Source organism: Lonchura striata, chromosome 6 (assembly GCF_046129695.1).
Source record: "Lonchura striata isolate bLonStr1 chromosome 6, bLonStr1.mat, whole genome shotgun sequence".
NCBI lineage: Eukaryota > Metazoa > Chordata > Aves > Passeriformes > Estrildidae > Lonchura > Lonchura striata.
The window spans coordinates 27998393-28011098 of NC_134608.1; the positions used below are offsets into that span (position 1 = coordinate 27998393).

The window sequence follows — 12706 nt, forward strand, 5'->3', positions numbered from 1 at the left end:
CAACCTCAAACTCTGACATGGTGAGATTGTGCTTTCCTCCAGCCTGATCTGTCTCTTTCCTCCCTTCAGTACACTGACAGCAGATTTATTTTTTACATTGCAAACAAAATAATATTTTACGTATGTGCCATTGGATTTCCTACAGCATACAATCAGATGCAAGTGGTAAATAATAAATCATTTTCTTTGTCAGCTGCAGCAGATGCTGCTCTTTTAAGTTGTTTAGGCATTAGTACACAGAATGAGGACTCTAGGCTTCAAGTATTTAAATCACACCTATTGTATTTTATTATTTCCTATAGTTTTGTTGAAAAAGAGTTTTTGATTTTTTTTTTTTTTTTTTTTTTTGCATCACTTGTTTTAATGACAATAGAGTCAAGAAAATGGGGGAGGGTAGGAGCTTCCAAGTGGTGGTATCATCTCTCCATCCCCAAACAAAGCAATCGTTTTCTCATAGTGATGATTAATTTTGAATTGCAGGAGTGAGAGTGAAAGCTAAGAATATCAGAGAGTTCTCTCCTTCTCCCCCACACAGTGCAAAGCAGGGTGTCCCATCTCTCATCCATAACCTTTCACTTCTCTCTCTTTCCTGTAGATCTGTTTGCATCTGTTTATATATTACTTATTTTCGGGAGATACCCTCTTCCTCCCCTTATTCTTTCAGCACGACAAATACACGTTTGCGAGAATTCAGATTTTCTACTGCTTCATTATTCACCCCCTGGCATTTTTTTTCCTTTTTCTTCCTCTTTTCTGTCTTTCCAAGATAAGCTCTTTAAAGCGTTTGCGATAACATCTCCGACCTAGAGATTATTTTTCATTCGGCCTATTGTGAGCAGTCGCCGTTTTATTGCACTGCTGCAGAGCTCAGTTTGGGCTACAAACGTAACAAATGAACAACTTGTCCTCTGCGGACTCACCGCGGGATCCAATTAGTTCCTAAACCTTTTGCACAAGTTTTCTAATTATTTTCAAGAGTTGTGGCCTTTACAGGCTTCCCTAAACTCATCAAGACACCAATTCTTTCGAGGATTAAATGCGTCTTAAAATTACTAGCAGCGTTGCCCCCTCGAAACTAAGAGATTGATTCTCCGGGCAACGCAGCTTTCTTAGGGACGCCCGCGTGAATTACTGGGCTTCAGCGGGCACTGAGAGAAAAAGAGACGAGTTTTCAAAACTTTACATGTAAGTGCATCCACACAGGTTTGATTTGTTGATTTATTTTTGTTTGTTTGTTTGGTTGGTTGGTGGTTTTTACCCCCTAAAACGTTTAAACATCGGTATGCAAGGCGGGGTGTCACGTGAGGCCCCGGCGCCCTGCCTCCCTGCCGTGGACTGCGCCTTCACCTCGCCCTGCTCGGCTCCTGCCCCCCCGCCCGGCCGGAGGGGCACAGCGGAGAGCCGGCTGCCAAAAAATACCGCTACTTGCACCATTCCTAAAGCCAAAGTGTCCGCAGCACGGAAAGTACATAAATACATACAGCCTAGACACTTCCGGAAGAGCCCTCCTTTAAGACAAGGGTTATATTTTATACACACACATATCATAGCTGGTTAAATTTGGTCGAACGATCATATTATAGCTGATATGTGTGTGTGTATACGCACACATACACATCCTTTGCTAATATATCTCGAATCATCAGAGACGAAATTAATTTATTTCAGTACAGTAAGTCTTTGAATGCATTTCAGAGATTGCAGGAAGAACACGTACGTATAGAATAATGCACCTTGGCCTTTTTCCCAACGTGTGCTTATATACTTAAATTGTATACGTATGCATGTATATTTGCATACATATGCAATGCTAAGCATTTTCAGCCTAAGTCAGATTTTAGTAAAACACCCTGCCTCCTACTAACAATTTTAAAGCAGATTTTATAAGAGTTCTGCCCCAAAATGGACATCAAAATAGTGGCCGTAGTGATTGACTAAATACCTTGATCCTTTACATTTGAAAATACTGCAGTTAAAGACAGCATGGGAGGGGGCGGGGGGAGAAAGAAAGGAGCATGTGAAAAATGGTGGACTGTGCAATAAGCAGCACTCTGATCTCACTGTAACTTTAAAGCCTCTGCCACATTAAGGTTAATAAAAGAGACAAAAAAACTATCAAGTATATATGAATTTAGCCTATTTTTTTATTTCTGTGTGTTCATAGTAAACATTTTTGTAAGTGACAAACACGGGCATATGACCACAGTATCACAATCAAGAAATTTTAAGACGACATTAACAATCACTCAAATTTATGCGGCTTTTGCGCAACACAGGTTACATATTTGCAAGGTTTACCTATAAGTACAATAGGTATTAACATTTCACTACATTTAGAAAAAAAATAAAGGTGACCTGTTAGTGACCACATACATCAAAATATACACAACACAAACTGAAGGCAATCATTAATTTTGTCCCCTTCTGATTCATTTGAACGGGCAGTGCTGAAAACTGAAATAATGTTGCTGTTTTTTAAATTACTTCGTACACTGAGTGCATTTTCTAAAACCCAATCTTTGGTCTAAAAGTAAACAAACAAACAAATGAACAAAAAAAGAAAAAAAAAAAAAGCAATTCGGTAAAGAAAAAAATAAAATAATAAATGGCCAAAACTAGATCTTGGGCATTTTTCAGTATTAATTCTGCTTAAATACAAATTATGTTTTAAGGTTTCTTTAATAGTTTTCATAAATTTAGTAGTTTGATTTGGTTTTTTTTTTTCCTTTCACGGTCTGCACCCACCGACATATCCATGATAACTTATAATACTGCAAACATGGAGAATCGGGTGGCTTTTAGTGATAGACTTATCATATTTGAGTAAAAAAATTGCAAAAGCAGTCACTATTTAGATACACATTCTACTATAATTTTGTCTTCCAAACTTCATAGTCTACAATGCAATCTCCCCACATTGCACCTTGCTGACACTCCTCACCTTGGTGGAATAATAAACAACCCTAAAGACTGAACAAACGTACAGAAAATGGGGGACTTAATAAAAAATACCTGGACTTTTTTGTTTTGCTTTTTTTTTCCTTTTAATTATCATTTACAATGCAAATGTGTGTAAAATGTTCACTTACAGTCTGATCCCATGGATGTTAATGTATTAAAGGGTTTGAAGAAGACCCCTGATTTTGATGTGTGAAATAATCAGAAAGTCCTCCGGAAAGTCCCGTTGTAAAACTTGGCAAAGAAGGTCTTAAGGACTCACAGGGGAGAGTGGAGGGCGCCTGTGGCGACGTGGAGGAGGAGGCTGCCCTGGCCGTCATTGAAGTGCTGCTTTGAGAAGTCATTGAAGGGTGAGGAACATGGGGGAAAAAGTAACTCGTCTGTCCTGCTAGGAGATTTACAGAGCAGGGATTTAGGGAATAGGTGCCGGAGCAGGGAACTGACAAGCCACACGGCACTGAGGCGGCCAGAGCTGCTGCTGTGAGGTGATGAGTGGCATAAGGTATCTCTCCATTGACTAGTCTATCAACACTTAACCCATTAGACGTGGAAAAGGAGTGGTTGTTTCCCAAGGAGTTTTGAGTCAACACTGAGCTGTAGGGCATGGGGTGGCTGGGGTAGGCGGACGTGGTCCCATTGTAACTCAAAGTGCTGCTGGCCCGGGGGTGGTGCAGGGAGAGGAAGGGGGACATAGGCCAGTACAAGGATCCTGCCCTATCCATGAATGTCAGTCCGGTAGAGGTGAGCCGGGCGCCCCGCTTAAAGGCCAGCTTGGCCCGAGAGGTGGTGGAGCGCCGGCGGAGCTTGCCGGTGGTGCCCCCGATGAAGACGTCGTCGCTGGAGGGGTCCAGCATCCAGTAGTTCCCTTTGCCCGGGTCGTCGTAGTGGCGGGGCACCTTGACGAAGCACTTATTGAGCGAGAGGTTGTGCCGAATGGAGTTCTGCCAGCCCTGCTTGTTCTCCCGGTAGTATGGGAAGTTCTTCATGATGAACTCGTAGATGCCATTGAGAGTGAGGCGCTTCTCGGGGCTCTGCCGGATGGCCATCATGATGAGCGCGTTGTAGCTGAACGGCGGCTTCTCGTACTTGCCGTTCTTTTTCTCCCCCTCCTTCCCGCTCTCCCCGTCCTTGGCCCCCTCCGCCGCCCCCTTCTTCTCCTCGGCCGCTTTCTCCTTCTCCTCCAGCTCCGCTGCCGCCGCCGCCGCCGCGCCCGCTTCGCCTTTGCCCGCCAGCATGTCCGCCTTGGCCACCTCCAGGGCGCCGGAGGCGGTGGCGGTGGGGGGCGGCAGGAGGTGCTGCCCCTTCTCCTCGTCCTCCTCCTCGGCTGCGGCCGCTCGCTGGGGCTGCTGCGGCGGCGGGTGGTGGTGGTGGTGGTGGTGATGGTGGTGGTGATGGGGGTGGTGGCTGTTGTGGTGGCTGTGGCTGCTGTGGTTGTTGTCGCTCTGGACGGCTTCGGGCACCAGGCTGTTTATGCTAAAGGAGGATTTCGGCAGCATTTTCACTTCCTTCCTATCTCCCATGTCCAACATCACACACTAGTCTGAGGGGGAAAGTTGCGGCGGCTGAGGGAGCTGCGCGCGGGGCGGCGGCGGAGGCGGCGGCCGAAGCGGTGGCGGTGGCCGAGGCGGCGGCGGCACCACCGGCGGCGGTGGCGGCGGCGGCGGCAGCGCAGTTGGACCGCAGTCTCAAGCGCTGGCAAGTCATGTAGCACGGACAGGAACCGCCGGGGAGGGAAAAAATAATGGTAATAATAATCACCGATCAGAGAAAAATCAAACCGAGCCGGAGCGGAGGAAAAAAAATAAAAAAAAGGTAGAAAAGGAAAAAAACCTTCTGAAACCTAAAGAGAAAAAAAAAAAAAAAAGGCAACAACACACAAACACAGACACACCAAAAAAAAAAAAAAAAAAGCTACTTCATGGTGCCCGGTTCCCCCGGCACGGCAGCGCAGGGGGAGGCAGGAGGGAGCAGCAGCCGCCGCGGGCCGGCGCGGAGCGAGGCAGACGGGCGATACAGCCCGCCCCGGCCGCAATTAATTTCAGAGCTGCCGGCACGCACCGGGGCTGTAAAACATTTTTTGGTTTAACCTTTCCCACCGGCCGCCCAATCAGGGCCGGCGGCGTGCCCGCGCGTCTGCCCGCCCGCCGGCCAATGGCGGCGCGCCGCCCCGCCCCGCCCCGCCCCGCGCGCCCCGCCCCCGCCGCCGCCGCGGCTCCCGCGGCGCAGGGATACCGGCGCAGGGGCGCATCACCGCGCGGTGCGCGCGCCCCCCGCCCCGTGCCCCCCCGGCCGCCGCCGCCAGCACAAATCCCCCCGCGCCCAACAACCCGCGCCCGTCCCGCCGCGGCGGGCCCGGCCCGGCCCGGCCGCTCCCCCGGTTCCGCCGGCGGACTCGAGTTGCCACGATCCGCTTTGCCCCTTCCTCTGGCGACGAAGGAGGCGGGGTGGGAGGCCGGGTGGGTGAAGCGGTCGTGGCACATCGGTGGCGGCGGAGGTACTACTTCGCGGATCCCGCCGAAGTCGCTCGGCGAATTTATTTTCCCAGGCCCGGCTATTTCTGTTTGTTATTTTGCCGAGGCAGAAAACAAAACAATCGTCCGGAGGGGACGCGGGCGGCGGGACCCGCCCGGGCTGCGGCAGCGGCCGGGGCCCGGACGCCGCTGCCCGCGGCCTGCCTGGGGAAGACCGGGCCGCCCGGGCCGTGCCCGCCGCTCTCCGGACTGTGAGTTGGGCGGCTCGGGAGCGAGCGGCCCGTCTCCTGCCCTGCTCTCGCCCCGTGTCACCGAGGCCGGAGCCGGGCTTCGCGCTTCCCGCCCCTCAGCCCCGCGCCGCTGCCGCTCGGGCGGCGCTTCCCCCGCGCGGCGCCGGGCTGCGGCCGCCTCCTGCTCGGCGCTGCCGGGCTGACCGAGCCAGCGCACAGGCCGCGCACGGGCGTACAAAATAAATGTTGGTGTTGGTAGCCCATGAAATCGACACTGCGGTTTCCTGCCGGCCCGGCCCGTGGGCCTGGCCACGGGGTCTGAGTTCCGCGGGGTTTAGTTTTGCTGGGATAAGGGATAGGGCGGGCGGCAGCAGGCCGGGTTCTCCTGGGGAGGGAAAGGGTCTGGCACCGCCGCTTTCCACAAGTAGACGCGGTGATACAGGCTCGGGTTTACGGCTGCGCTTTGCCAGGACCAAAGGGTTGGGTATTAATCGTCCACACCATATCGGTTTATACTGTCAACACGGGAACAAAAAAAAAAAAAAAAAACCAAAAACAAGCGAAAACAAAGTGAAATACATCGCGCAGCTTTCTTAACTCGGAAAGAAGGGGAAATGTAATGGACAGAGAGCGTGCTGATCGCATTCAGACCAAAGCTGTGGTAAACCTCTAGCACCGCGTTAAGCTGCTTCACGTTTGTGCTGGAGGAAAAGATGCTCCGTAGAAACAATGCGTGCAGCTCAACCCCAGCTAAAACAACTTATCCCAAGGAAATTCAGGTTAGAGCACAATGCAATGAATGTAGTTCTGTGCAGATGTGTAGACGCGCGTTTTATATATGTGTTTGTGTATGTCTGTGTACGAGGGAGGGAGGAAAAGCGAGTGTGGGAAAGAGAGTGTAAATAACGAGGACAAGTAAAATGGACCGGTAATAAACAATTGCAATTGGGGATGGCATGAACTCTGGGCATTGGATTAACCTCGAATGACCTTACCACAATTGTATTTATTTAACCAATTTCATAACAGGTTGCTACTGACACACACACACACAAGTTAATGATCAACAACCACTCTTTTTTTCTTTGTTGTTTAGTTTGGATTTTTTTTTTTTTTTAGAAATTCAGGTTGTTTGTTTTGTATTTTTTTTTTATCAAGACAATTTATAATTATTTCGTTTCTCAACACTGAAGTCAATGTATGGGATTTCTTGACGAAGAGTGCAATGAGGAGGATATTATCTGACTTTACCATAGCAAGGGGTAAGAGGAAAGGTAAGCTTCCTGCGTATTATTATGATTATGATGATCATTAACTAATATGTGTCATTATGGTGCACTAGGATCCCATTAGGGTGGCTGGGCCCAGTGCGTTTTCCTACTCGGTCTAGCATGTAATGATTCGGTGTAACCAGATTCTTGAGAAAGGACAGGTTACATAAACATTTACTGATGTGGAGTAACTATACTATTTGTACTCTGATATGCAGGAAGGAAAGTGTTGATTAACACAGAAGAAAAAAAAAGCGAAATTAGCTGATTGCATGCTCATAAGTGCAAGCTGTCATTGAACTGCTTTTAAAATAGACACAGCTGGGTGTTTGTGTTGAAAAATTTCTTGTGTTTTTGCTAATACTGAAATAAGCATGATTTTGTATACCAAACATTTTCAGATCATTAAAATTTGTAATCTGTGGTGGTTTTAAACACAAAGAAAAGAAACAGATTCATTTCGTTGTAAAATTTGCTGATATTATATTAACTCAATCAGGTCTGTACAAATGGTGTATTGTGCCTTATCAAATCTCTTTGATCCATTTAATACACAAAGTGCCAAACGTGTGTATTGTTTGTTAACATTGAACGTTTTATTCAAATCCCAGCTCTGTAGCGAACTGGAGGAGTTCTTGTTTAATGTAACACTGACATTGCCTGTTGAAATTTTAATGCCTTGAGGTGTTTCTTAGGTCAAAGCTGAGTTTACTTTGTGTTGTGATCAGCGATGAAAATGTAGCAGGGAAGAAAATAGAAGTTTTATCTTTTTTTGCATTTCCGAGCAAAAGGCTAACACTGCAAGAAGCACACTTTAAAAACATTTGACGATCTAGATTTAACATTTGGTCATTTGTTATGGGTGCGGAATAAAACTCTGTGCACAAACTTAGGATTTATATATATATATTTTTTTAATGCTGTGAATATACAGTTCTACCAAAAAAGGAAATGTTTGTCCAATATGTAGTACATATCTTTTTACGTCCATGAAGATTAATTCATTGTTTACGGGAGAGAAAAAGATATGTGAGAGAAGCCACGTCAATTATAACTGGACTTTAACTTTCGAGTTTTTTTTTTTGTTTGGTTTTTTTTTTTTTTTTTGGCAGAAAAGGCATCGTTTATAAAACTATTTACTTTGGAAATGCAGGAGTCTTACTCTAATGCCAGTTCCTTCCTGAGCTCTGCCCTGAACACGACTCCACTTCAGTGGTACCTTTGTGCATCGGGGCGCTGTATGAACAGCAGGTTTGACCGCTCAACTCTGGCTAAACCCGAATTCTCTTAAGAAAACCCCTCATGGCAGCATTTTCTAACAGGGCAGGGTTTGTGGAGTGTTTGGAATAGAAGCTTGTGCGTGGAACGGAGGCACACAGCCCCAGCCCTGTGAAATACGGGTGGGTGTGCAGAGGGGAGCCGGCTCTCTGCAGAGTGTTAATGATGCCTCACCTGCACGTTCAACGAGGCTGCGGATCCACCGAACCGAGCGGCGGGGATGGACTGAGGGTATCCACTCCGGGGTCAGGATGGGGCTGAATAGCTGAGCTGAAACGTCCTGGCTGAAGTGCCATTCAGCAGCGATCTCCGTGCAGCTCTTGGGTATAACTCTTAGGGATAATGTTTCAACCACATACTTTTCTGCCCACGCCTTCCCCCCTACTTTTTTTTTTTTTTAATTTTATTTTTATTTCGTTTTAAAATTAAAGGCCAAAAGAAGAAAACACCCTCTCCAATGTACACTTAATGCATATAGCGTACTTCCCTTGCACCGCCCCCCGCCCCAGCTTCAGCCTTCAATCCCCCTTCACACGGGTATAGTGGCTCGGTACTCTCGGGCTTTTTCAAGGCGGTTAAGCTGCTAAAATGTACTGACAGCTTAAGAAATGAATGAGATTTTTTTTTCAGCCATGAAGAAAGGGTATTTAGTAACCACGCTTCGATGGCATCATGCTTCCATGAAACGAGTCCGGACACTTTGGTTTAACAATCAGTAATATCATATTCGGTACAGTAAATGCCTCCATGTACGCTTATATAATTCTATTCCCCCTTGACTATAAGCTTGCCGTATTTATTCCAGGTTACCTGGGCAATTAAGGTAAGGACTGCTCAGCAGATACTGATATCCTGCTGCTAAGGCATGGCGAATGGGGACGGAGCAGTGCGCTAACAAAGAGAGAGAGGTAGTCAAACATTTTGAAGAGGGGTGAATGGGACTGAAGGTGGATGGATGAATGGAGGCAAAGAGGGAGAGGAAGAAGCATTCAATGGTCCAGACTTCTCTCTGCATTTGTAGATTTAAGTTTAGGTGTCCGCCTCTAGCCAGCTTCCAGTTAATCCTCAACAGCTTCTAGTGATTAGAAGTTAGTCTATTTAGCATGCTATATCCTTCTTCCATGGGTTTTAGTTACAAGTTATACGATTAGGATTGCGAGAACAGTAGTGAACTAAACTTCCCAGTAAGAGGTCTTCACACCAGGGAAGTGTTACTTTGCTGCAGCAGCCCTGCCTCGTCAGTCATTAGGAAGCTGCAGGTTGTCAGAGGCTTCTCTTGCGCGCACACAAGCGCAGACACACACGCGCACACACACAAAACCACAGCACTAAAACTAAATTAAGAAGCCGATGATTAAGACAAGCGTCTACAAGGCCTGTCATTTCAGCATCCTTCCATCATAACATTGTGGCACCGAGAAATTTGCTTGAAAACCCTGGAAAAAAATGTCTATGGGAGAGCCTCGTATTTGAGGCTGTTAATATCAAATATAGACTGGGAACTGCCTCGGATGCAAGATAGTATTCCGCAGAGGAAAGGAGCACTGCAGAGACCTTGGTGCTATCCGCGCGTTCCCGAAACTCTGGTAAGTATCTCTCCCTTCTATTGCAGCAGGTACGCACTGTGTAACTGGAACTGGACCGGGTTTGAAATCCGCAGCTATGTTCCCTTCTGGGAAATGCCCCTAAAGATAAATCTGTAATGAAAGGTCCTTACTGGATGACTAATGGTTATTGGCAGTCGGTGCCCCTTTGAGGAGAGCAGCACATATTGTGCCGAAGACCTTGCAAGCACACTTTAAATACAAACCTTTTAAGTTTCCCTCCCATGCATACACATCCCTGTTGTTTTTGGGCTAGCTGTACTGTGTGTCTCCCCCCTGCCCCCCCCCCCCCCCCCATTTAAGCTCTCTAGTCTTCCCTCCCCCCACCCCATTCAGAACTAATTGCTCAGTTACTTAAATGTTTCAAAAAGAGCTAAGTTTCTCCATCCGATGATCTTTTGAGAGGCTGCACTGTACCAAAAAGAACCGCCAGCGGGGCACTGTATACCTTGGAGAAGCCTGAGCAACTAGGGGAGAGGTAGAGTTTAAAACAATGACATTAATAAACTAAGTGCACTGAGTTCCCTCCCGTTGAACTTTAGGGAGTTTCTTGGGCGGGCAGAGGTTCAACGGAGAACGTCGAAATGGGAAACAATGGCTGTAGGGGCCAGAAAGCTTTGCTGATGTCGTAAGCGTAAAACAAGACAGAATAGTGACAGAAAGAGATCCGGGTAAACATTGGAGTATACATTTCCCACGGCGACTACGCTGAGTGGAGAGGTCTGAATTAAATCGCCTTAATTAAAAGCTGAAGATTTTATTTATTTATTCCTGTAGCTATAGAATGCCATCCACAGAAAGCCTATCTAGGGAGTGTAGAGCATCCACTAGATTTATTGTGTTCAGCTGCCACTGCCGGAATTTTTCAGAACAGAATATTTTTATACTCACTGCCAACTTGAAGACCTGCGGGCTTTTAGATCCTATATATCGCTTTTAAAAAATATGCCGGTGTGCAGAAAAGAGCCATTACACCTGCACAGGCAGTAGGTCTGTCTTGTGTAACACAAGCTCTCCTTAATTCAGAAATCAAACAAAAATATAAAATATCCTTTAAGAATTATCCACAGCGTTATGCAGACGATTATAATAAAATGCAAGGGAGAAATGTAAAAGTTAAAAACCTAGTTCTGTTCTCCAGATTTAAAGACATAATTTTATTTCTGTTGGGTTTACTGTTAAAATGTTCTAGGCCGGTGCTTTTGTCGGCGTTGTGATATTGAAGCAAAGAATGTGAAATAAAATACAGGGGGAAAAGAAAGACCTGGGGAGAAAAAAGAAAAGCAACAAAACAAACCCCAAGTAGTGCTTGAAGAAGACCTCTAGCTGCTCTTTGACTCCTAAGAAACTGTTGCTGGTATAATTTCATGGTGTTGTTCTAAAGCTCTTCAGCCTCCTATAAACGTAATCTTTGGCAAATGACACACGAATCTGGCTTTGCAGTTTTTCGGTGACTCGAGAGAAAAGACGCCCTTTCCCCCGCTCCACCCGCCCCCCCTCCCCGGCTTCCACCCCTTCCTCAGCAGAAGGCGAGATAGGGTCTGTCTCTTTCTCCCAGCGCCGTTCCCATTCCGTCGCTCCGCCAAAGGCATCCGGGCGCGGGGGGGCGCCGGTGCCCGGGGGTGCCCATCCGCCCGTCCTACCTGGCCGTGCCGCGCCCGCCGCTGCCCGCTCGCCGCTGCTCCGTGCGCCGCGGCCCAGTCCCCGCACCGCGCCTCCGCCGCAGCCCCCGGCTCGGCGGGCTCTCGGACTCGGCCGGGTCAGCTGCAGATCCATATTTTGGGGCCTACAAAAGCGCGTCATTCTCCCCTATCTTTCTATCTTCCCCGCCCCGGTCCCCTTGTAACCACAGCGAAATGCCCGGTGTACAAAGAAAGCCACAGTCGACTGCGCGCCGCTCTAGGAGAAGGCGTTCGGCAGCCTGGGAGTAGCGATGCTGTTGGCTTTCCCCGTGTCGGGGCTCAGGCGTGAGGAGGTGCCGGAGCGAGGTGCCGCTCCTCGCTCGCGGCCGGACCCGCGCTTGGCGGGTGTCGGGATGATGGGGCTGGCGCTAGCGCCAATGAGGCTGCTCGGGAAGCGGACCCTGCCCGCTCCTTGGTGTCCTGGCACAAGCAGGGCTCGCAGGATCTGCCTCTTTGTGTAGCTTATTCTGAACACTTTTTATGTCGGGCAGGGTGGTCTCCATGCTTTCTTTCTTTCATTCTTCCTTTCTTTAGAGGAGGGAGGGGGGAGTGATGGCGAGGGGCTTGTTGGATGATTATAACCGCTACCACTTAGAAATAAGTTTCTTGGGGAAGGGCTGATATCGTACCCTTGATATCAGTGGGTGTGTCCATGTATTATTTTAATATGATATGCCTTTTATATACAGCTTGTTTTCCTCCTCCCTCTCTCCCCGGCCTCCCCCTCCCCCCCGCTTTGTTTCTGGAATTTGTTTCGCTTTTAAAGTACCAGCACAAACAAACAAACACACAAAAATGACTGGCAACAAGTTAAATCCCATTTGTGTCCCTCCCACCGAGCACGGACCATGCCTCGCTAAAGCCTGGGGCTTGCAGTTTTGCCTCGCTAATAATATGACCAAGAAAATGAAGTGGCTGCAGACAGACTCTCCCGGCATTGACAATGCGGAGACGAAAAACATAGAAAGATTTCTCCTGGAATGCATCCCCCTGGTGTGGTTTCTTCTCTCAATCTTTTAGATGAGGCACTTGCATAGGCGCTCACACACACTGAGGTTTTGTTTCCTAGGAGTTTTTAGAAAACAATCTTTATTATAATCGAGCTATACACGCCACCAAATAATGAAATCATGCCGTAGCTACGGAAACTCCAACAAATAAGTAATTTTCATCTGTCTTCTAGCAGAATATTGCAGAGGATGACATTACACT

The 12706-nt window shown here is 47.7% G+C and overlaps 1 protein-coding gene and 1 long non-coding RNA gene across 4 annotated transcripts in view; one reads left to right on the forward strand and one right to left on the reverse strand.

Annotated features, from left to right (window-relative positions):
- Positions 1-2120: 2120 nt before the first annotated feature.
- Positions 2121-4962, reverse strand: FOXG1 (forkhead box G1). Its single transcript, XM_021539324.3, has one exon. It carries the CDS (start codon positions 4485-4487, stop codon positions 3108-3110), a length of 1380 nt encoding a protein of 459 aa, XP_021394999.1. The 5' UTR covers positions 4488-4962; the 3' UTR covers positions 2121-3107.
- Positions 4963-6211: 1249 nt separating this feature from the next.
- The window catches only part of LOC116183733 (uncharacterized), a 186131-nt gene continuing 179636 nt past the window's right edge, over positions 6212-12706 (forward strand). Inside the window, exons 1-2 of one of the 3 annotated variants that reach the window (XR_013340160.1) lie at positions 6212-6438; positions 6818-6933. This is a non-coding gene — a long non-coding RNA (uncharacterized LOC116183733). The other 2 variants (XR_013340162.1, XR_004148413.2) reach the window with 2 other exon arrangements.

Coding starts and splice junctions, on each gene's coding strand:
- FOXG1 (XM_021539324.3), bottom strand. CDS start 4,487: ATGTTGGACATGGGAGATAGGAAGGAAGTGAAAATGCTGCCGAAATCC.